Source organism: Hypanus sabinus, chromosome 3 (genome assembly GCF_030144855.1).
Source record: "Hypanus sabinus isolate sHypSab1 chromosome 3, sHypSab1.hap1, whole genome shotgun sequence".
In the NCBI taxonomy this organism is placed as follows: domain Eukaryota; kingdom Metazoa; phylum Chordata; class Chondrichthyes; order Myliobatiformes; family Dasyatidae; genus Hypanus; species Hypanus sabinus.
Window position 1 is genome coordinate 96108232 of NC_082708.1, and position 23488 is coordinate 96131719.

The 23488-nt window shown below is 38.9% G+C and overlaps 1 protein-coding gene across 2 annotated transcripts; it reads left to right on the forward strand.

Moving 5' to 3' along the window:
- Positions 1–119: 119 nt before the first annotated feature.
- zbtb49 (zinc finger and BTB domain containing 49) lies at positions 120–21939 on the forward strand. Of its 2 annotated transcripts, XM_059964834.1 has the most exons (8): positions 120–256; positions 3135–3304; positions 7614–8779; positions 13565–13611; positions 17751–17824; positions 18853–18935; positions 19756–19917; positions 20663–21939. In XM_059964834.1, the coding sequence occupies exons 2-8, from the start codon at positions 3147–3149 to the stop codon at positions 21340–21342; spliced, it is 2370 nt and encodes a 789-aa protein (XP_059820817.1). In that variant the 5' UTR covers positions 120–256; positions 3135–3146; the 3' UTR covers positions 21343–21939. The 2 variants fall into 2 exon arrangements, with proteins under 2 accessions (XP_059820817.1, XP_059820818.1); XM_059964835.1 differs by lacking the exon at positions 3135–3304 and having other exon boundaries at positions 140–256.
- The last annotated feature ends 1549 nt before the right edge of the window (positions 21940–23488 follow it).

The window sequence follows — 23488 nt, forward strand, 5'->3', positions numbered from 1 at the left end:
TTCTGATGTGATCCATTGTCAAAAAAAAAGGTGCTTTGAAGCTCAAGGCACAAGCTGCTTCGATTACTACCACCTTCTTCGTGTTCGCATTCAAGTTTCACCACTCATCTTCTTGATGTTCTTAATTGAGACCGCACAACGTCCTCTTTAAGTAATTGGGCCTCTTTAGTAATTGTTGTCCTGGAAACCGAATCAGAAAACCTTCAGTAAGGCTCGGCAGTGATACAAGAGAGGAGACCATGCAACCTGTCTGAAGGTAAGAAATTGCCGTAGAATGAAAACTTGTAAAGAAGAAATGTGAAGTTTAATGCATTTAAATGCATAATGCCATGATGGTGTCTGTGTTGTTACTCTGTTAAAATGTAATCTCCAGTATGTGCATGAGCCTAATCTTAAATATTTGTATCTAATTAACTAGTTAAATAGATGTAGACTTGATCCAAAATCAAAAGAAGCTGGAAATTGAATAAAAATAAAAAATGATGGAAACACTTGACAGATCTACTAGATAGGTGGAGTGAGGAACAATGTTACTGTTTTTGTACAACATCTTTCAGCAGACTAGGTGTAATGATGTTGTGTTCTCCATAGACGCTGCCCGACTTGCCATGTAGTTCCTGTTTTAATGCAATTTGGAATGGTACATCAGAATAGCAAGTAACTTAATCCTGATTTGTATTGTTCTCTGTTTGTGACTGCATGGTTTTCCAGTTTCCTGCCACATCCCAGAGATGTATGGCTTGGTAGGTTAATTGATGACTGTGAATTGCCCCTAGAGCATGGGATTTGGGGCAGCACAGTAGTGCAGAGTTTAGCACGATGCTTTACAGTAGGTTCTACCCATGACTCCGGTTTCCTTCCACAGTAGGTTAATTGGTCATTGTAAGTTGCCCCATGATTAAGCTAGGATTTATATCAGGGGGTAGCTGTGCGACGTGGCTCAAAGGTCTGGCAGGGCCTGTTTCGCACTTCAGCCCAATAAATAAACAAGTTGCTCTGAGCTGCATTCATTCAATGGGCTAAAATTACCTTTTTGGCATAAGAAAATAGAGACAATCTAATTGATCTTAAGGTCGAAATTAAAATGAATGCCTGCAAGTTTGGTGTTTCATTACTAAATATATTGTTTCAAGAATGTAAAATATGAGCAGGAGTAGGCTATGTATCCCCTCAAGTTTGTTTTTCAGTTCAAGATGATAAATGACTTTCCTGCTGTGGGTCTCCTCTTCTCTTCTTTGCCCCAATTCATGGATCTTAATTCATTATCTTTCAAAAATTCATCTACCACGTCCTTAAGTGCTTACCACCCCCCCCCCCCATGGTCTAGCTTCTGCAATAGTGTGGGGTAGAGAGTTCCTGAAATATGACTGCCACCTTATCTTGTAAATTTGTTCTCTTATTCAATGTTCTTTTGTTAATAGAAACATCTCAACATCTACTGTTGTTACCCCCCCCCCCCCGGGATCTTATGTTTGCAAATGACCTGTCATCCTTCAAAATCCCAAAGAATTTAAGCCTAATTTCTAATATAGGGTAATTGGTAGAGAACCCGCTCATCCTTAGAATTAGCTTTGTGAACCCTTAGACAGCCTCCAGTCTTTTCTTAAATAAGGGTACCAAAACTCTGCTGCAGGTGTGGCCTCACTAATTGATAAAAATAAACAATACTTACCTATTTTTAAACTCCAACCCTCTATTTATAAAGGCCAATATGCCATTTGCCTTCCTATCCACTTTTTCCAAATGCCAAATTCAATTTTTTCTTTTGTTGGCTTTCAAAAACAGTTCAAAATTTTGCATTTTAGATGCTGAATTACGTACTCTATGTCACAAAATTACGTGCTGGGCTAATCCTTTGTATACTAACACTAAATACCCCACACAACTCAGCACCGTGGTGCTGCCAGACTAGCAGATTTCCTGTACTGTATGTTATTTCTATAGAATTGCTGCTCCTACACTTGTAATTCAGTTTATTTTTGGGATGTTGAGACAGTATTTTAATAAATTGATTAGTTTAAAGGGAGCATGGGAATCAGCAGCCAAGTGAGTGGGAAAGGAAGCATGGGAATGGGCCCTGGTGAGTTGAAAGGGAGCGGACAAGCATTTTCTGGACAGTTGTAGTTTTCCTGTACTTTCAATGTTAAAAAACAATTTTACAGCAGTACAATTTTACAGCAATTTTAAGCAGTCCATCCAAAAATTGGATAATAAAAACAAATGTTGGACAAGTATCCTCAAGTCTGATATCATCTCTGGGGAGAGGGAAAAAACCTTTCATCAGACTTGAAGGATGCTATAGAAAGGAGGGAAAGCATAATGATCCATGTGACTCATTGACTGTAGAGATTAATGGTTTGTGAGAAGCTGGGCACTTTTGTAATGCATGGCAAAAAGGTAGGTATTTGAATTGTAGTTTGTAAGAAATATACTTCCAAGGTAAACTAGTTAACAAATTAAAAGTATTTTATAAATCTCTGGATTAACATAGTTTTAAACCAAGCCTACTAAGATGAAAGAAGTAAGTTATGTATTATTCTGAAGAAGAATGATTGACTTAAAGTCAGAGGCAATTTAACTGCAGAGGAATAAGTTTTGTACATGGAAATGTAAGCCCGTACAGATTTTTGAAATTGCAGCTATCCATTGCCTCCTTTTACCCTGTACATCTCATTAAATAACAGAGCATGATTTTACTATATTTACGTGATACTTTGCATTCCATTATTTGTGAAGAGTTTCTTCTTTAAAGTTAACACACTGGAAGCTTCTAGGCCAATGAAGTCCCTGCCGCCAATTCACCTGCGTACCAATTCACCAACTACCCCTTTTGCAGTTTTCTCTCCACAATATATTTCTCCAATCTAATCTACTCCTGCCACATCTGCAGGCAGCACACTCCAGCTTCCAAGCAGTTGTTGTGCAAAGGGAGCGATCTCCCACTATCTATTCAGACCAGAGTTTTCATCAGTTCAGATCCTTTAATCAGTTTTCTCTCAGTTTGTGCTTTATAAAATTTAAGCATCCTTCCTACTTTTATAGTCTTGTGTCTCTATTGGCAACATCCAGAATTGTGCATATCGTATTAATTACTTTTTCGACCTCCTATGAAGTGGACTGTTTTTCTCTTCAAGGTTAGCAGAAGAATGGCAGCCGAATCTCTAGGAAGCCACAGCTGTCATCTTTTACAGCAGCTTCATGAGCAGCGAATCCAGGGCTTTCTCTGTGACTGCATGCTGGTGGTGAAGGGTGTTTGCTTTAAGGCCCATAAGAATGTGCTGGCAGCATTTAGCCAATACTTCAGGTAGGCATCAACAACTTATATGACTTGTTTTAAAAGTGGGAACTGGAGTTACGCTTGGGTTATTTTAGTATCAGCCTGCCTTTGGCTAATGTACATAACTGACAACAGAATTGCTGATCTGGTTATGTCTTCCAGACAGTAAACACTTCTGAGCATCACAATTGTCTCCTATCGGTAATTGCTGATAATATGTTTACAGGTCACATTTAATGTCTTCAACTGAAATGGCGATTCATCAGTTAAATTATAACAAAAAGCATCTAATTCAAAATACTGTCTGCATCAAACTTTTCAATGTTTTCTATTTGGTAGGGACAAAAGCTTTCTCCTTTTATTTGAAAACTACAAAGTCGTCTTCCTAAGTTTCCCTTTCTAGGATATTGCTTGAGCAGCATCTCGCTCTGACAGCAATGTCGGACTGAGATCATTAAGTCTGTGCCTACTGACACACTTCTCATAGGATATTTGAAATTACTCCACATTGCAGGCAGGAGATATGTGCTTGATCCAGCAACTCTGTAAACAACAAAAGTCTCTTTGACACTGTGCTCTTTCTCAGAAGCCTTGGAGTCTCCTCATCCTCATCTATGCCAGGTTCACTGGAAATAATCTCATCAGAACAATTTGTTCAGAGCTATACCTTCCAACTTATCCCTTCTTTTATTCCCAAACTTTACCCACTTGACCTTGTTTGATGATCCTCCCTAATACTATCAGGGAGAACATCGCAGTAAAGTAGAGCAGCTCACTACTCTACTGTCTACACACGCAACTGCGTGGCAAAGCGCAGCTCAAATACCATCTGTTAATTCTCCAATGACACCACTGTTGTTGGTAGAATCTCAGATGCTGATGAGGAAGTGTATATGAGTGAGATAGTTTCTGGTTGAATAGTTTTGCAACAACAGCCCTGTGTCAACAAGACCAAGGACTTAAGGAAAGGAAAGTAGTTAGATCCGAACAAAGGGTCAACCGTGGAAAGGGTGAGCAGAGTTAAGTTCGGGTGTCAACGTCTCAGAGGCTCTATCCTGGGCCCAACATTTTGAAGCTGTCACAAAGAAGTACATCACTGGTTCTACATCACTAAGACTCTGAGAGGAGCTGGTATGTCACCAAAAGGCTCCTACAAGTTTCTATAGAAGTGCAGTGGAGCGCATTCTGACTGCATCACAGTCTGATATGGAAGTTCCAATGCACAGAGGCTGCAGAGAGTATAGACGGAGTCATTTCCACCATGAACATCGGCCTCCCTACTATCAAGAACATCTACAAGAGGTACTACCTCAGGAAGTGACATCAATCATTAAGGACCATCAGAATCTAGGAGATGTCCTCTTCTTGGCACAATCATCAGGACGGTGGTACAGAAATCTGATGACACACACTCAACAATTTAGAACAGCTTCTTCTCTCTGCCATTAGATTTCTGAGCAGTCCACGAACTCACTGACCACTACTAACACTACCCTGACACTTCTTTAATACTCCTTTGTTTTGCATTATTTATTTATTTTTATAATTTATGTCTATTGTCTTTGCATTGTACTGCTGCTACAAAATAACAAATTTTACATCATATGTCAGTGATAATAATTCTGATTCTGACCCCTCCTCCCATCTCCTTTGTCATGCCTGAAGTTTCTGTACCCCAGCTGCGAATAATGCCTGAGTTAACCAAAATTCCGTGATTACAATAAGAGCGTAATTGCATGTGCTCATTCATGCTCCAAGCTCACCCAACATTGTCGTGCTTACTTGAAATGACCAGGAGATGCAGCCAATTCTTCAAGAAGTTTAAACCTTTATTTGCAAACAAAGGCTGAAGCAATCAATGAACTTGTCACCGAAAGCCCGCCGAGCTCCGGTGTACAGCATTCTTTATAGTAATTTCTTATCTCAGTTACATTCCGGTTTCATCAGCATACCCAATCAATTTATAATTGCATATCATCTATATATTAACTAATCAATCGCTGTTGCCTAGCTCTCGGTGCGTCACCATTATTTTTCACCTATTCGCATTGGGACCTTATTCGTGGCCAAGATTATGTTTTTCAGACAACCTCCCTCACATTACATTCCTGCTCGCAGCATCCTGTCCGCCACCGTTATCTCTTACTAAACAAAGGCTGAGTGTAATACATGGGATACATCTCAGCTAATAGTGCTAATAGTGCTTCTTCTTGCATTAAAGTAAATGCAGTTGAGCCTACCAGCATTCTGCATGTTCAGCACTGCAAATTCATAACTTCTGAAGAATACTCTTAATTTGTTTCAGATCATGGTAGGTTTATTTTTTGTTCCTATGGCAAACTGGAAATATTAAGATTACCATTCACCCTTACATATCTTTCCTGTTTGGATATGCTCGCAGCAAGTTGCATCTGCAGTGGTGTGGTTTATTACTACCTTAGCTTATTTACCCTACCTGCCCTTGTAGAGAGAACTGTCCATCTTAGTTGTAGTCCATCATTTTCTGTGGCTGCTACACTTAATGACTCTGGTTCTGAAAATTCTACAAACTCTTGGTGCCTCTCAAATGAGGCTGTGGAGATGTATGAGACAGCAGATGGCTGGAATTGTCAACAGTTCCTTTCCTTTCACAGTTGCTATTTGTTGTTTATTTTCCCACTTGACTAGTCTTCTGTTTGGGTGGGGCTATTGCACCCTGAACACGAGGGGCTCCTGGATCCCTTCACCATCGAACACTGATCTTTTCCACAGGGGCAGTGCCTCAGTCTGAGTGGCTCAATCCAGTCTATGCCCATGATTGCTTATGTGACCTATAACAACTTTGAGTAATTGGACTCCTCTGTCTCTGGCAATGCAGTAGTCTCCCTCCCCTGTAAAGCAAAAATAATGCATTTTGGCTCTGCCTCAAGTGGTTGAGGATTCCTGATACATTCCTTGTTATGCAACTAGTTGACTTGCCAATCTGGTTTCTTCATTTGCTTTCTGAATTAAGGTGGCCAAGAATCTTTGGCCTAGGATGCACAATTAATACCACTCAACACATATATTTCCACCTGCTTGTCACAATCCGCCATATGTACTCCATTGTAACAGTTGCTTAAGTTTAAGCTTGTCCTTTGTGTTTGAAATACCATTTTCACTGGCGATTACAGTCTTTGGGGCCTTTCACCTTAGTGTATTATACTATGCTCAACTTTGTTACAGTATGACAACAGCCAACTTGAATGCTGTTCTGAGATCAGGTGTCATCTATGACTAACAGCTTTACAGCCACATGACTTTCCGCTTCCCCACCTTTTACATTCCTGACTTGATTTCCTAACAAAGCCTCTTGGAACAGACATGTCCTAAGTAGATTACATTGCAATCACCTTTTCTATTATTTCTCGTCTTGCATAAAACAGCCTCATGTATTTAAGGACCATGTCCATATTGGTCACCTTTGAACTTTTTTGAACTTCTTTGAACTTGCTCTTTTAATTCCAGTGTGTGAAAGTGTTTTGCCAAAACTCTGTCCTGTAACATTCCAGACATGGAAGAATCCCATAGTGTCTGATTTTAAAAGGTTCAGAAATTTCAACTTCTTATTAATGTTTTTAGCCTGACTTCATATTCACCAACTAATTCCTCTGGTCTGTGCTACTGAACTTGAAACTCTCTAAAATCTCTGAAGATATCTCTTCAATATATTGTTATGCCCATTTATGAAATTTTGTCTGTAATTCATGGCAATGGTAGACTTGCCAACATCTCTCATTTCCAGAACAAAGTTAGCAACAACATTTCCTTCTTGTGGCTCTGTTCTGTAACCTCTGGTACTTCAGCAGTATTATTCATCCCTATAAATTTTTTCAGTAATTCTTTTTGATGATGTTTCTCTTTTGAATAATCAAGAAATATTCAAAGAGAATATTGATTGCATTTTATTTGAACACTTAAATTTGAAATAAGCTGTGGTCTTGGAAGTTGGTGCAAGTTAGTAACACCAGTGACAAATCTTCTTAAGACATGCAAGGGCTGAGTTTTCAATACCATAGTTTACAAGAAAGCTGTAATTATTAACTGATAAAAATCCCCTCCTTGTAGAGAATACTTAGTTATGATTTAGTGAACTGTTAAATTGTCTTGCTTTAGTGAATTAAAATGCCTTTGTTAGAGTGTTTACAGTAATAATGAAAATGTAGTATCTAATTTTGTACTTGGAGACTTTAGTTATGGCATTACTGTTTCTAATAAATACTACAGAGAAACCTGATGAAACTCTTTAGCTCAAACTAATTGTGTATTGTATCTATTTAGCTCAAACTAATTGTGTATTGTGTCTATTAACTTCCAGAACCTTATTTCAGAATTCTTCAGGCCAGAGTCGTGACGTCTTCCATTTGGACATTAAAAATGTTGGCGGCATTGGCCAAATTCTAGATTTTATGTACACCTCGCACCTTGATCTTAGCCATGAAAATGTCCAGGCGGTACTAGACATTGCTCAGTGTTTGCAGGTTCCAAATGTGCTTAGTTTGTGTTATACTTTCCTGAAGGCTTCAGCTAGTGTCATCAGTAGTACCAGCAATTTGTCAGGGGCTGGGGTCATTTCACTACATGGGTCCCTGACAACTGACACCGAGGATATGCTAGAGAATAATGATGCAACAGAGATAAACCGTGACTGTTCATTTGGAATACAGAACCACATTCATAAAGCACAGGAATTGGGTCTTTTATTTAGACCTCTTCCAGATATTTCCCAGGCTGAAATATCAGCCACTTTACAGAACCAAACTCCTGGACCTTCAGAGAGGAATTCCTCAGTTTATCCCGTGAGGCAAAATGCTCAACAGGCTACTAAATTATACAGCTGTTATGGTAAAGAAATGTTTAATCAAAAGCTGCCACAATTTTTCAATAACGGCCAAGGGGAACCAGGAAGAGAAGATCTTGATGATGGATTAGGAGCAGCAGTAACTGCTGAGGATGTGTCTTCCCTTGATCATTCTCAATGCACTAATGGTAGTCAGGAGTCCTCTTCATCAGGCATGGCTGTACACACAGAAGAAAGATGGCCCTTTAGTCAGAGCACAGGGAACATCGAACCTCAACCCATTAGGCAGTTGCCTCTCTTGAAAAAGACAATCCCTCTGAAGAAGTATGAGTATTTGAGGTCCCAGAAACAGCTTGAGTCAACCTCCGTACAACCTAAATTGAATGAGGCAATTGAAATGGAGAAAATTAATGAACATGCTGCAGAACAGCTGCCTAAAGAGAATCAACATCAAAGCAGTGATTCCAGGGAAAAAGACCAGGAGCATGAAAAACAAGCTGACTCGCCTTTGGCTGGGAATGATCTGCTGCATGGTGGCCAGACAACTGCTGGAGATACCTTGGAAGTTCTTGACCATTTAAATAACTCAAATGTTCAGTCGCAGAAACAATATTGTTGTGAACTATGTGGCAAAACCTTTAAGCACCCAAGCAATCTCGAGTTACACAGACGTTCTCATACAGGTATAGTAAATGTTAAAAGCACATTTTTAAATTCATATTTTTAAAATCTTATTTTTATTACTATACATTCTAATAGTCTTGTGCAATTTATAAGAATTAATTTGAAACCAATATCAGATTTCTGAAGAGTCCATGAACATGACCTCATTATAATTAATTGTAATTTTCTGACTTCACACTGTACTTCTGCAGAACAATTTTCGCATCATATAAGACAGTGGTAATAAATCTGTTTCTAATTCTGACCCTGAAAAATGATTACAACCAATGAATAGTCAACCTTCCATCTGGTCTGCAAAGTTTGGTACATTTGTTGAAACATGCTGTTGTGCCTGTGGAAAGTTTTTGCCCACAGTTGACACTCCAACCAAAGGATTTTTCTTTGTGTTCTAAAATAGGCAACTCCCAGAGTGCCCCTTTGCCATGTTTCAGGTGTGTTCATGCCTTTACCAATGGAAGCGCGCCAGTATGTTTCTCATAAAGTTCATGTCATATTTTTAGTGCCCTGCTAATGACAATTATTGGTTAAATTTTGATTTGGGATGTACAGTAAAACTCCATTAATCTGATATCCGTGGAACTTCAGTAGTACTGGGCTGACAGATTTTCCACATTGCTGGATTTAAGTGCTCTTACTAATAGTGCAAAGCATATTTAATGTACTTTCTTTAGATGTTGCACAAAACTATAATAATTTTTCCAATGAAATGAGGGAAATTAAAATTATCATGTAATGCATGAAACACTCTGCCAGGGGTGGTGGTCGAGCCAGATATATTAGGGACATTTAAAAAACTCTTAGATAGGCACATAGAGGGCTATGTGAGAATGTAAGATTAAATTGATTTAAGAGTAGATTAAATGGTTGGTACAACATTGTAAGCTAAAGGGCCTGAACTGTGCTTTTGACAGACAGACAAACAGACATACTTTATTGATCCGGAGGGAAATTGGGTTTTGTTACAGTCGCACCAACCAAGAATAGTGTAGAAATAAAGCAATATAAAACCATAAATAATTAAATAATAAGTTAATCATGCCAAGTGGAAATAAGTCCAGGACCAGCCTATTGGCTCAGGGTGTCTGACACTCCGAGGGAGGAGTTGTAAAGTTTGATGGCCACAGGTAGGAATGACTTCCTATGACGCTCAGTGTTGCATCTCGGTGGAATGAGTCTCTGGCTGAAGGTACTCCTGCACCTAACCAGTACATTATGGAGTGGATGGGAGACATTGTCCAAGATGGCATGCAACTTGGACAGCATCCTCTTTTTTGACACCACCGTCTGAGAGTCCAGTTCCACTCCCACAACATCACTGGCCTTACGAATGAGTTTGTTGATTCTGCTACCCTCAGCCTGCTGCCCCAGCATACAACAGCAAACATGATAGCACTGGCCACCACAGACTCGTAGAACATCTTCAGCATTGTCCAGCAGATGTTAAAGGACCTCAGTCTTCTCAGTAAGTAGAGATGGCTCTGACCCTTCTTGTAGACAGCCTCAATGTTCTTTGACCAGTCCAGTTTATTGTCAATTCGTATCCCCAGATATTTGTAATCTATGTTCTTTGTACAGTGAGCCATTGATGTATATTTTCATTAGTGGAATACTTTGTGAGACTCCAGACAAGATTTGTAGGTTAAGGCTGTTGTGACAGATTCACTCTTCACTTTATGATGCTGGACTTTAATTGTGTGATAAATGGAAACTATGTTTGCATCGTACCTCTCTGAGTGCCCTAAAGATCTTCAGAGCAATTGGGTTATCTTTGAGGTGTTAACACTGTATTTATAATATGGCTAAACACATATGTTTTCTAAATAATTGTATTTATTTGTTCTCTGAAACATTGACATTTTCTTCTAGCCCATATTTAGCCTGTTGCAATCTGTCATCTAAGCACGGCACTTCTCAGCAAGTGCCCAGTAATTTGTGCCCAAGTAGTATCAATTTCAAGATAGTGTAATGTGCCTCTCATTTACAAAGCAACTTCATAAAGGGGACTCAATGCTTTTGAATATGATGTAAAGTTCTGTGGGAAAATGAACTTTCAGTATCTGACACAATTCTTGAGCCAACTTTTTACAAACATCAACACACCTTGATCTGGTTGTCTCTCATCCACTATGCTCAATCCTTTCACTAGCTCCCATCTCTTCTGTTTTTCACGATGTCCTGTTTAATTCTAGTTCATATTCTTTGGACTATATTAAACTCTTGCTTATTTCTGCTAAGTTTCCATCAGCACTACTTTAGTTTTGTCCACCATCTTTTAATAAAAATCACCTTGTTATTTATGATGGATGGGGGTGTGAACCTCACTATTAACATGGTGCAGTTACTGCTTAAGAAGCCCTCTGCTCTGTATCCAGTACAACCCCCATATAAACATAAATATACACCATAATATTCTAATTGCATTAACATGCATCAACAAAGGTATAAAAACACCTAACAATCTAAAGAAAAATGATGTTAGTTGACATTCTATTTCCATTGAATGTACTGTAACTCACAAATAGTGATTGATTTTGAAGTTGTATCTGAAAGTACTCATTCAAATGAAAAGCAAGATAGGGCCTGGAACTCTGAACATGCAGATCAGCAGATAACCAGACCATAATCTTGATAAGATAAAGAACACTTGGTTAAAATCTAATTTTAATATATTAGTGCAGTTGAAGATTCAAGTAACTTAAGAGCAGCTACAAATATTTTCAGGAAAACAATTGGCCACATTTTTAGTGACAGTAATAATTTATTATTCTGTTGATAATAAATCTTGATTTCATCAAGACAGTTTATAGAGAGGTGCGTATAATTGTTTTATGGAATCATGAAGTCATACAGGATTGAAGTAGGCCTCGGAAGGTAGTGGAGGCCAATTCTCTGGATGCTTTCAAGAAGGAGCTAGATGGGTATCTTATGGATAGGGTAATCATGGGATATGGGGACGAGGCAGGAACCGGGTATTGATAGTAGATGATCAGCCATGATCTCAAAATGGTGGTGCAGGCTCGAAGGGCCAAATGGTCTACTTCTGCACCTATTGTCTATTGTCTATTCAGCATAGCTTGTCTACTCTAACCTGTGGACACTACTCCTTTTTACTCATTGCCCAACATTTGGTCCAGAGCCTCTATGCCTCAGCAATTCAAGTCCTTGTCTGAACACTTAAATGCCCACCAGGAAATGCTCCCCCCAGGTGAAGAAAGTCCCTCTCATAGCCTTCCTAAATTTTTCACCCCCCCCCCCCACATGATATGTTGAAAGCTGTATCCAGATCTGAAATGCAGCAAGTTTTCCTGTCATCTATTCTGAAGACAGTACAGCACTTTGACATTGTGCTGATCTTCATGCTGGTTTATGCTAAATGTTCTCTACCTCCGTCCCAAACTTAAAAGCTTGTCCTCTGATGTCTGACATTTCTACCTTCGGGAAAAGATTCTGGGTGTCTAAACATAACCCTTCATAATGTTATATTCCACAGTCCTTCCAGCATTAAGGACACCTTCAAATGGCAATGCCTCAGAAAGGTAGGTTATTAAGGACCCCGTCATCCAGGACATGCCCTCTTCTCATTGCAGCCATCAAGGAGGAGGTGCAAAAGCCTGAAGATGCACACTGAGCATTTCAGGAATAGCTTTTTCCCTCCACAATCAGATTTTTGAATGGATAATGAACCGATATATATTACCTCAATATTTTAATTATTTTTATTTGCTCTACTTGTATAATTTAATTATATATATATCATTGTCATTTATATGTTTGTTTATTAACATTTATTGCAACGTACTGCTGCTGCAAAACAGCAAATTTCACAACATATACCAGTGATATGAAACCTGATTCTCGAGCACAACCACATTCTTTCTATCGGGTAGTGATTAGAACTATACCCAGTACTCCAGCTGAGGTCTGAGCAACACTGGCCTTCTACATTCAATACCTTGACTAATCACAAATGCCTTCCTAGCCATGTTATGTACCTGCTTTGCTACCTTCAAGTATCTATGAACTTGCGCACCAAAGTCCCTCTGTTGACCATATCATTCATGGTGGTTATTCTAACCTTATTAGCTGCTCCCAAAAAGCATCACTGCCCACAGATTAAGCTCCATCTGCTATTTTACAACCCTTTTCATCAAAGGGTGTAGTAACCTTTGCAACCTAGGTGTAACCTAGAACTCTCTGCAACCTAGAACTAACTACCTTTCACACTATCAACAATTCCTCTAATCTTCATGTCATCCACAAACTATGTAATCTTGCCTTCCATGATTACATCCTAGTTATTCATGTATATTACATCACAGCGAGTGTCGCAGCAACAATCCTCGTGGGACAGTACTACTCACTGGCATCTAATTGTAAAAAGAATAACAGTTTCATGTACAAAGAATCTGAAATACAAATAATAAATGAGTAACATATATCTTTAAAATATTTTTAAATTATTTTTTCTGAGTAATGCCACAGCAGAAGCATCACATTTTATCCTTTGTAACTGCATGGCCCTGTTATTTGTTAATCAATTCCTTAATATGCATTGAAGTCTTAAGTCAAAATAAAATTTATTCTAAGGCAATTTGTTAACGTGAGGGAGGCCAAAAGAGCAAATGTAATTAAGTTAGAATTGTATGGCCTACTTGACACAAATTCGTAATTATGAGATCTATTTAAAGATACTAAAACCTACTTCTATTTTGTATAAGGGGATGTTACTAATCACCATCTGCTACTTTGTATTTCTGATATCAATATTTCATTATATTTAACAGGAGAAAAGCCATTTGAATGCAACATCTGTGGGAAGCACTTTTCACAGGTAAAAATAAAAATGCATTTAAAATATAGTTGAACTTTATTGAGTCCAAATTTGATACCTTGACTGGTATGGATTCTGTCAGTTTGTATTACAATATAACCCAGTAATCTAATAATAAATTATTCTGGTGTATGTCTGATGTGTTTAAAGATTTTTAAAAACACATACGATGTGAATGTGTGGTGTTGTGTAGGGTGACAGGGCACTAAATCACTTCTATTTTGTGTTCCAAAGGAGCTGTTATCACATTGTCACATTAGTATTCTATGAACATTAATCATGGGCAGGTAGCAACGTTGGACGATAAGCTCTTTCACTTCATTCTCTTTTAGTTGCTGTGTTATAGAAAATATACAGAGACACTGAAGAGAATGTTGACGTAATACCAAAAACATCATGGTGTATTAATCACCAAAAAAAATGAGAGTGCTTTATATATGACTAAAGAAGGTTGAGGGGTGAATATTCATAAAATACATTTAATCTTTTTTCATAAAAAGTTTATTGGCCCATCAAGTGAATACCAGCTGTCAATCACATTTCCTCACTTATAACATTAATCCACTCTGTCTCGTGTGTCCATCATTTCCATCCTGATTTTCCTACCACTCACACACAGTATGGATAATTAACCTACCAAACCACTTGTGCCCCAGAGAAAGTCCATGTGGTTAGAGAGAGAACATGCAAACTGTGTACAGAAAGTACAGGAGATCTTTGCTGTACCTCGACCATTGGAGTTGTGAGCCACCAGTACAACTTGCTGCATCTCTGTGCCACCCTGATGGATGTCTTTAAAATGATAAAAGATCTTAATGGGGAAAGGGAAAATTCTGGAAATACTTAACAAGGTATGGGAGAGTCAGTGTTTCACCTTTTAAAGTGGGTGAGAAAGCATCGCCCTATGATGGTGAAACTATTTCTGTCACGAGAGGAGCTGCATGTTGCTGTTCGTTTTCCCCAGCATTTACTGATTTTATTTTGGATTTCAGCAACTATATTTTTGCTGTCAAAAAGTTTTGATAGAGGGGATATAGAGCAAGTATTTCCTTTTGTGGGGAAGAAGATATTCACCTGTAAGTTCAACAGGGAATTGAGAAGAAATGTGGAATGTGGAACTCACTACCACAGGAATGATCGGGGCAAATGTAATGGAAGTATGGAAGAGGAAGCTAGACAAGGATTTGAGAGAAGGAAAAACAGTAAATAAGCAATAATAGGAAGAGGTGGGTTGGAACATAAACACTGGCATGGTTTTTATTTTCATATTATTTTAATAGGGTGGCAGAGTGGAGGTACATTTCTACCAAAGGAGGTGTAAGGGCCCTCCATCCCTCTACTAGCCTGCAGGTCACCCTTGGATAAGATATAGCATCTGCTTAGCACCCTCCCCCCATGCCCCCAGGATCATGGTCACATCACGTGAGATGCTGGTGGATGGTTGTATGGGCAGCTGGTGCACGTCACAAGTCCTGGTTATGCAACCACTGACGCCAGGCAGACAATCTCTGAAGACTCTCGATAATGGCTGGGGCCACCCATCTTGTAAAGACACTGCCCAGAAGAAGGCAATGACAAACAACTACTGTAGAAAAATTTGCCAAGAACAACCACGGTCATGGAAACAATGATCGCCCACATCATACGACATGGCACATAATGATGATGATGATTATTATTTTAATATTTACTACTTTTTTCAGAGTTTAGAATTTCTTGTGACATAGAAGATGGCCATTCAGCTCCTCATGTTTATGCTGTTTTTCAGGCCATTTTTATCAGTCCCAATCCTCATCTCCCACATGCCTACCAACTCTGAATTGTTCCCAATTCTGTAACACCAACCTACCAACATGTCTATGTTTATAGGGAAATCCATTCAGTGATGGAAGAATTTGTAAACTCCATAGTGAGGAACAAATTGGAGCAAAAAAAAAACAAACTGTAGAAGGAACTCAGCATCTGTGAGGCAAAAAGACAGTCGCTGTTTTGGGTCAGGACCCTGCATCAGGCCTTCACCATGTACATTCAGACACTACAGACACCCTAAGGCTTTGTGTCTATCAGTTTCTTTTCAGAACATAGATCCAACAAGTTCTTCTCTATTAAGTCTCCTGATGAAGGGTCTTAACCCGAAATGTCAGCTGTTTATTCCCCTCCATAGAGGCTGCCTGACCAGCATTTAGTGTTTATTGCTCTGGGTTTCCAGCACCTGCAGAATCTCTTGTGTTTATAACACTCTCCACTGCCTGGCAGAACTTGTTCTTACTCTGAGCAACTGCTCTTTTGATTCCTCTTAATTTCTATGAATCAAAGGTGCCAACTCCATTTAGTACTTGATTGCCATCCTTACTGTCCAGTGTTCCATTCAATCTCCCCACCCCTGATCTGCAGCCTACCCTAATAATTCTGCTTGCTCTGTCATTTCATCTTTATGTATACATAACCACGTGCAATCCTTTTCCATCAAACACAATGCATGTTTATCTAAAACTGTTCTGTATTCCCTTGAAAGAATTACTCTGTATTTGCACCTCTGGCTACTTTTTTATCCCCCGATGTCAATACCTTTACTATACATCATTGCCCCTTTAGTCACTTAATCTCCTTTGTCTCCTACCCTATCATGATTTCAGATTTCCAGTAACAACAGTCTTTGACCTATTTATTCTTGATGTGAAACATTGAGGCATGTACTGTCCCTCAATATAGATGCAACACCAAAGCACATGTGGCATAAACAGATTTATGCAATGAGGTTGCCATTTGTATTTTGTCTGTATTTTTAATCAAGTCCAGATCTTTCCAAATCAAATTCAGCCAATTTTTTTTTTGAACAGTTTAAAACCATTTGGCAGAAAAGTAGAAATAGATCCCTACATGAAAGACCAATGCTTTCCTTTCCAGTTATACACTACAATTCTAGTAATTAGTTCAATTCAAACATGAAACATCTCATATTGTTCAGTTAAAGACCTGCAGGGTAAAGATTGGGGTAAGCTTGGTGAGGTTTAAAACTATATACTGTTGTGTACCTTTTGCTAGGTCTTATAACAAAGTACCAAAAACACACATGGATCCATTCATTAGCACCTTTATTACTTGCAAGGAGAAGATCACGTCCCTTTCCCCATTAAGATCTTTTATCATTTTAAAGACATCAGTCAGGGTGGCACAGAGATGCAGCAAGTAGTACTGGTGGCTCACAACTCCAATGGCCAAGGTACAGCAAAGATCTGCTGAACTTTCTGTACACAGTTTGCATATTCTCTCACAAAGTTCGTTTTTTATACAAGTTTTCAGGCTATTCTTTAGTTGTTATATGTTCTAGGAGTCAGCTCTTCCACTTAGCTGCAGTACTTCTATTCAAGGCCACAGAAAGTATCAACATTAACTAAGTTACACAATGAACAATGAATAGAACGTGCCTCCTGCCACATACACACTTAGCATATAACACAACACTCTGGGATTATACAGGTTCCATTTTGTCACATCACAACATTAAATACATAAAAAATCTCAAAGCTTCAAATGTATTTCCACAATATGTATATCTATAATTGCCACTTAAATAACTTGTGCACATCTTATGCTTGATGTGGTATGATAAAGCTTACATAGTTTAATTGATTTATCATCTTTTATAATGTTATTATGTTTTTGTATGCTGTTGCAAACACCTCTGATGGGCAGAAACGTAATTGTATTATATCAGCCTTTATATCTGACCTAGAACAGAGCAAGTTATTCAGTTGCATGGGGGACTTCAAGGCACCTTAAAAACATTACTACCTTTCTATATGTCATAATGTTGTTCAGCATAGAAAAGATACCCCCAACCCATCTCATCCATGCCAATTATTTTGCTCATCCACACTCATCCTATTTCCTGCATTAAGCCTCTTTGATGTTCTGTATCTAAATGTTTATCAAGCATACTGATTGTATCTGACACCACCACTGACAGTGAGTTCCAGACATCAATCCATCTGACAGGGCACTCTATTTTAGTGGTGTAGTGAACAGCATGGTGGTAAGCAGACAAGTGGAAGGTTAATAATTTGAAATTGTGTATAACTTTGTGTTGTGTGTTTGAGATACGTGGGCTTAAATTTTGTTTTTTTTTTGTTAACCAGGCTGGAAATCTGCAAACTCATTTACGACGACATTCTGGTGAAAAGCCATACATTTGTGAAATCTGTGGTAAAAGGTAATATGAAGGGTCTTCCTATTTACTCTTTTCCATAGATGCTGCCTGCCCTGCTGAGTTCCTCCAGCTTTTTGTGTGTGTTGCTTTAGATGTCCAGCATCTGCAGATTTTAAAGTGGACTGCTGTTAATTATTTATTGTAGCTTGAACTGATTATAGAAGACTTAGCCAGAAGAAGTATCTTGATGGTTTGCAGATACTGCAGAATATTCCAGATTTGGGGTGGCGCAGTAGCATAGTGGTTAGCTCAACACTTTACAGTACTAGCAATCTGGGTTAAGTTCTGGGCATTGCCTGTAATGAGTTTGTACATTCCCACCATGACCGCATGGGTTTCCTCTGGGTGCTTCAGTTTCTTCCCACAGTCCAAAGACGTAACGTTTGGTACATTAATTGGTCGTTGTAAATTGTCCTGTGATTGCACTCGGGTTAAATTGGGGGTTGCTGGGTGGTGAGGCTGAAAGGGCCTGTTATGTGCAGTATCTCAATAAATCAATAAGATGTTGTTATTTCTTCCTGGCCAAGCCCTGATAAAGGGAAGAAACTGAAGGGAGAAACAAAATGAAGATGCAGTGGAGGTTCAGAGGATATACAGGGTTGATGATCTTTGAGATGTAAGGAGTCCTTAGTTGTGTTAAGTTGGGATACATGTTCAGATACTTTTAACACTGCAATGCTTTATTTTGTGCGTGTATAATTCCAATATTTTGAAAGATTATTAACACAATATAAAAAGCGGATTTGTGGCAGAGATTGTGTATTTAATTTAAGAATGGAATTTTAAAATGTAATATATTTCTGTACTACAGGTAGAAGTAAATTCCATTCAAAGGAAGTATGATAACCATTCACAGTTACTATAAATGTCTGTAATGTTAGACATTCATAAGATGTATTGGGCATTTGCTTAAGATTTTTTTTTGAAGAAAGTGAAACTCTTGCATAAGAAAATGTAAAACATTGAAAACTAATCTGCAGTTTTTAAAGTAACAGAATTAACTTTATCTTTAAAGTCTTGTCCTTTTACAGATTTGCTGCCTCAGGTGATGTACAGCGCCACATTGTTATTCACACAGGCCAGAAGCCTCACTTATGTGACATTTGTGGTCGAGGTTAGTGATTCAAATATTTCATTTGTGTTGATTTGCAAATTTAGACCTTGAAAGAAAGGCAGAGACTAATTTAAAATGAAAAGTTATGTTTGTTTTAGTAAGGTTGCCTTTTGAAATGCCATAAGATTAAAGCATGGCTGAAAGTGGATGGTAGTGCAAGCTTGATTCATAAATTCTAATATAGTTCACTATTACTGTACATATATATGACTTTAACATGTTTAACTTTCTGACAAAAGGAAGGAATACAAATGTTTTGGTGAGGATTTCCGATTTCTTTATTTCTTGCCCTGTTTTTCAAGCCATAGCATCTGATCAAGTAAAATAAATATAGAGAACTGTGTGACAGTGCACCAATACAACATGCTGCTATGTAATTTAGTTACCCTTTCAGCTTTATTTGCAATTTATGTCATGGAAAGCAGATTGGGTTCCTGTTAATTCTCCTTATCATGCATCCTTTAAATTGTATTTTTGAGTCGTAATTCCAGCCACGGCAACAAAAGGCTCCAGTTTGCTCTTGAGCTCTGGAATTCCCTTCCACAACTTATTCACTCATTATCTGTCTTTCATCTTTTAAGTTGCTCTTTGAACTCCATGATGGCTACCCAAAAACTCCTTATCCCTTTGATAGAAAGTGATCTTATGAAGTGCCTTAGAATACTTTGATATTTGTTGTGTATAATCTTCCCTGAAGAACATTAAAAACTGCATTGAGATTCTAGTAGCAGCACTGCGTTTTACTACCGGTTTACGGAATTTGTTCTACTTGTGTTGCGTTATGTTGCCATATCATTAATGTTAAACTTCTTTGTTCAAGGTTTCAGTAACTTCAGTAATTTAAAGGAGCACAAGAAGACACACAGTGCTGATAAATTGTTCACTTGCGATCAGTGTGGGAAATCATTTAACATGCAGAGGAAGCTTGTCAAGCACAGAATCCGTCATACAGGAGAACGACCATATAACTGCTTAACTTGTGGTGGGTTTATTAATATAACTGGAGAAGCTGTGTTGTTCTCTTCAGTTACAAAAAAATAACAGGAGACCGTAGAAGGGCATGACTGATTTAAGTAGGATAAATGGGCCAAAGGTGTGTTCTCTTTACTGTTCAGGATCAAAGATTCCAAATGAAGTGCAGAAAACTTTTATCACTAGGGAGAGTGGTTTAGTCATGGAGTTCACTGCCTAAAAGGCTGGTGGAAACCGTGTCAGTAGGAGCTTTAAATAGGGAATTGTCATGTTCTTCAGGCAAAATAATTTTAGGAAAATCACAGGAGAATATGACTGATGTACTAAGCTAGCATGGATTTGATAGCTGAGTGGCTGTAGCAATTCTTTAAGATATTCAAAGCCACTGTATTATTTGCCTTAAATGTATATCAGCTTACTGATTACTCAAGCTTCTCCAGATAGTGGGTGGAATCCAGATATTGGTCAGGTATGCTCTCTGGTGGTTCTAAATGGTGTGCTTATTTGCCCAGGAAGTGCCAATACAATTCATGTAACTCTGTGTCATGAGTGGGTAGAGAAAGGCTAGTCTGTGTGCTGCAACATGTTTTGAACAGATGGTGACAGGCACAATATGAACAAAATTCTATACTTGTTCATTTTTGTTCCTTCTTCAAAAACTATAGCTGTGCTCATGTCACTTGTGGAAGCAGATTCCTAATGATGAACAGCATGAATGATACACCTATGGTAAGGTCTCTTGCTTTATTTTGCAGGGAAACGGTTTGCAGGATCTGGTGACTTACGTCGTCATGTCCGTACACACACTGGTGAAAGGCCATACAACTGTGAGACATGCGGAAAGTGCTTCACCCGTTCTGCTGTTCTGCACCGACATAAGCGAATGCACTGCAGATACAATGGCGATCATGATCTAAGAAATGAGGAAATTGATAGCTCAGAGGAAAATTACCAACAAGCTGCAGAGCAAAGATCCCCAAACTCTGAACCACTCAGCCAAGCTTTGCAAGTTGCCTTGTTGCCTGTATCTCCTTTAGATAAGCTTCGAGGTGACTCAGAACAACCTTCTCTTGGAGTGCCTGAGCAGTCAGCACCCATGCATGAGAATTCTCATTCTGAATATAATTCGCTGGTTCAACAAGTGGATGACCAACAAAACAAGATGATCTTGGGCTCTGCCAAAACCCACAAATCCCAAGCTCCACACCAGCACAATACAGACACTGTTGTCAGGCCTGAAGAGTCCTTATCTTCCCAAAACTCCTCAACTGTGCGACCATCAGTGACTAGTCTGGATATTCACATCAACGTGCCCTTTGGAAATCACACACCTAGTGTTTCATATCGAGCGAATGAGGGACCTTTCCTCTCTAGCCTGACATTGTGGGGTCTAGCTATGAAAACTTTACAAAATGATAATGATTTAGATCACTGACAGTTAATTGCTAGCTAACTACATGGCAAATTAAAAGCACTTTGAGTTTATTTTTTCTGTGATTGATGGATCAAGGAGAAATGTATTTTTGTAGGTTTCAATAAATGTAATCTTAGATATTTAACAAAATCTGATTATTAGGACCATATGGTAATTGATAGTGTATATTATGTAAAGAGGATAATTTTGTCTTTTAAGAAAACATGTCCCAATATAGGCAGTAAATTCAAGAAATGAAAGTATATCAGTGCTGTGCAGCTAGGTTTTCAAAGCAGTTTTAAAATTCATCACTAGTCTTCCCTTCTAAGTCAAAAACGTTGGTTCTCTTCAAGCCTTTGACACTTATCATTGGGATCACCTGTTGGTTCTGAAATAAATAATGAACATAAATACAGTACATGGTAGAGAAATGGTTATGTAGTATTTACCTGTTATTGCCCAAACATATTTTGTTTTAATTTGTGACATGGGATAGGAGATTGCTGGCAAGGTAAACATTCCTAATTATCCTTGAGGTGGAGAAAGTGATGATGAACTGTGTGGTGAATGTATGTCTATACTGCTATAGTGCAGAGGCTTTAGAAAGCTATAAAGAAATAGTGATATATTTTCTTGCCAGGATTGTATGTTCAAGTTTGTTGTTACTCAACTATACACGTGTATTCTGCTAAAGGAAGCATTGTTCCTCTGGACCCATCCCATCCATTCATCATCGAGGTTGATGCATCAGATGTTGGCATTGAAGCTGTACTCTCTGGGTACTCTTCTGTATATACTTGGCTGTACCCATGTGTTTTTCTTTCCCGTTGTTTGACTCCTGAGCAGTGTAACAATGATATTGGGGACTGAGAACTTCTGTTGTCAAGGAGGCCCTGGAGACATGGTAACACTGGCTGGAGGAAGAAGAGCACATCTTTCATATGTGGACAGATCACAAGAACCTTTCCTGCATTTGTGATGCCAAGAGACCCAATTCCCCTCAAGCCCATTGGGTTCTACTCTTCATCTGGTTTAATTTCACCCTCTCTTACTACCCTAGCAACAAGAATACGAAGACTGATGCTCTCTCCCGACAGTTTGGCATCTCTGAGGACAACACCAATCCAGAACCCATCCTTCCTTCCTTGTGCATAGCTGCTCTGGTGATTTGGGGAATAGAAACAGAGGTGAGAGCTGCCCAATAGTCAGATCCAGCCCCAGGTGGAGGAACCTTCCAACCTATTGTTTGTCCCTGCCATAATGTGCCCCAGAGGTTTGGAATGAGCTCACTCTTCCTGTCTGGTTGGCAATCTAGTGATTGGAAATTCTAGAGAGACAATTTTGGTGGTTGACTCTGTCCCAAGGTATTTACGACTTCATCTCTGCTTGTCCACTTGTGCCCAGAACAAGACATTATGCCAATGCCCTACTTGTCTGCGGCCTGTGCCTCACTGCCCCGATCCCATTGCTCAATGGATTTCATAATTGGTCTGCCTCCATCAGATGGGAACATCACAATTCTGGTATTTGTGGATCAGTTTTCTAAAGCACCCCACTTCATTGCTGTCTGCAAGCTCCCGTCAGCTCATGAGACTGCCACCCTCAAGGTTCAGCACACGTTCAAGTGAAGTCAAGTCACTTTTATACAACACACACAAAATGCTGTGTTCCACCAGCATTTTGTGTGTGTTGTTTGAATTTCCAGCATCTGTAGATTTCCTCATGTTTGCTCAAGTCACTTTTTATTGTCATTTTGACCATAACTGCTGGTACAGTACATGGTAAAAATGAGATGACGTTTTTTCAGGACCATGGTGTTACATGACACAGTACAAAAACTAGACTGAACTACATAAAAAAACAACACAGAAAAAAACTATACTAGATTACAGACCTACCCAGGACTGCATAAAGTGCACAAAACAGTGTAGGCATAACAATAAATAATAAACAGGACAATAGGGTAGTAAGTTGGTGTCAGTCCAGGCTCTGGGTATTGAGTCTGATAGCTTGGGGGATGAAACTGTTACATAGACTGGTCGTCAGAACCCAAATGCTTTGGTGCCTTTTTCCAGACGGCAGGAGGGAGAAGAGTTTGTATGAGGGGTGCGTTGGGTCCTTCATAATGCTGTTTGCTTTGCGGATGCAGCATTTAGTGTAAATGTCC

Bases quoted from the DNA above. Each gene is read 5' to 3' on its own strand.
- zbtb49 (XM_059964834.1), top strand. From the start codon at position 3,147: ATGGCAGCCGAATCTCTAGGAAGCCACAGCTGTCATCTTTTACAGCAG. The intron at 3,305-7,613 runs GTAGGCATCAAC...ATTAACTTCCAG, and splicing joins GCATTTAGCCAATACTTCAG to AACCTTATTTCAGAATTCTT. The intron at 17,825-18,852 runs GTAATATGAAGG...GTCCTTTTACAG, and splicing joins TGTGAAATCTGTGGTAAAAG to ATTTGCTGCCTCAGGTGATG.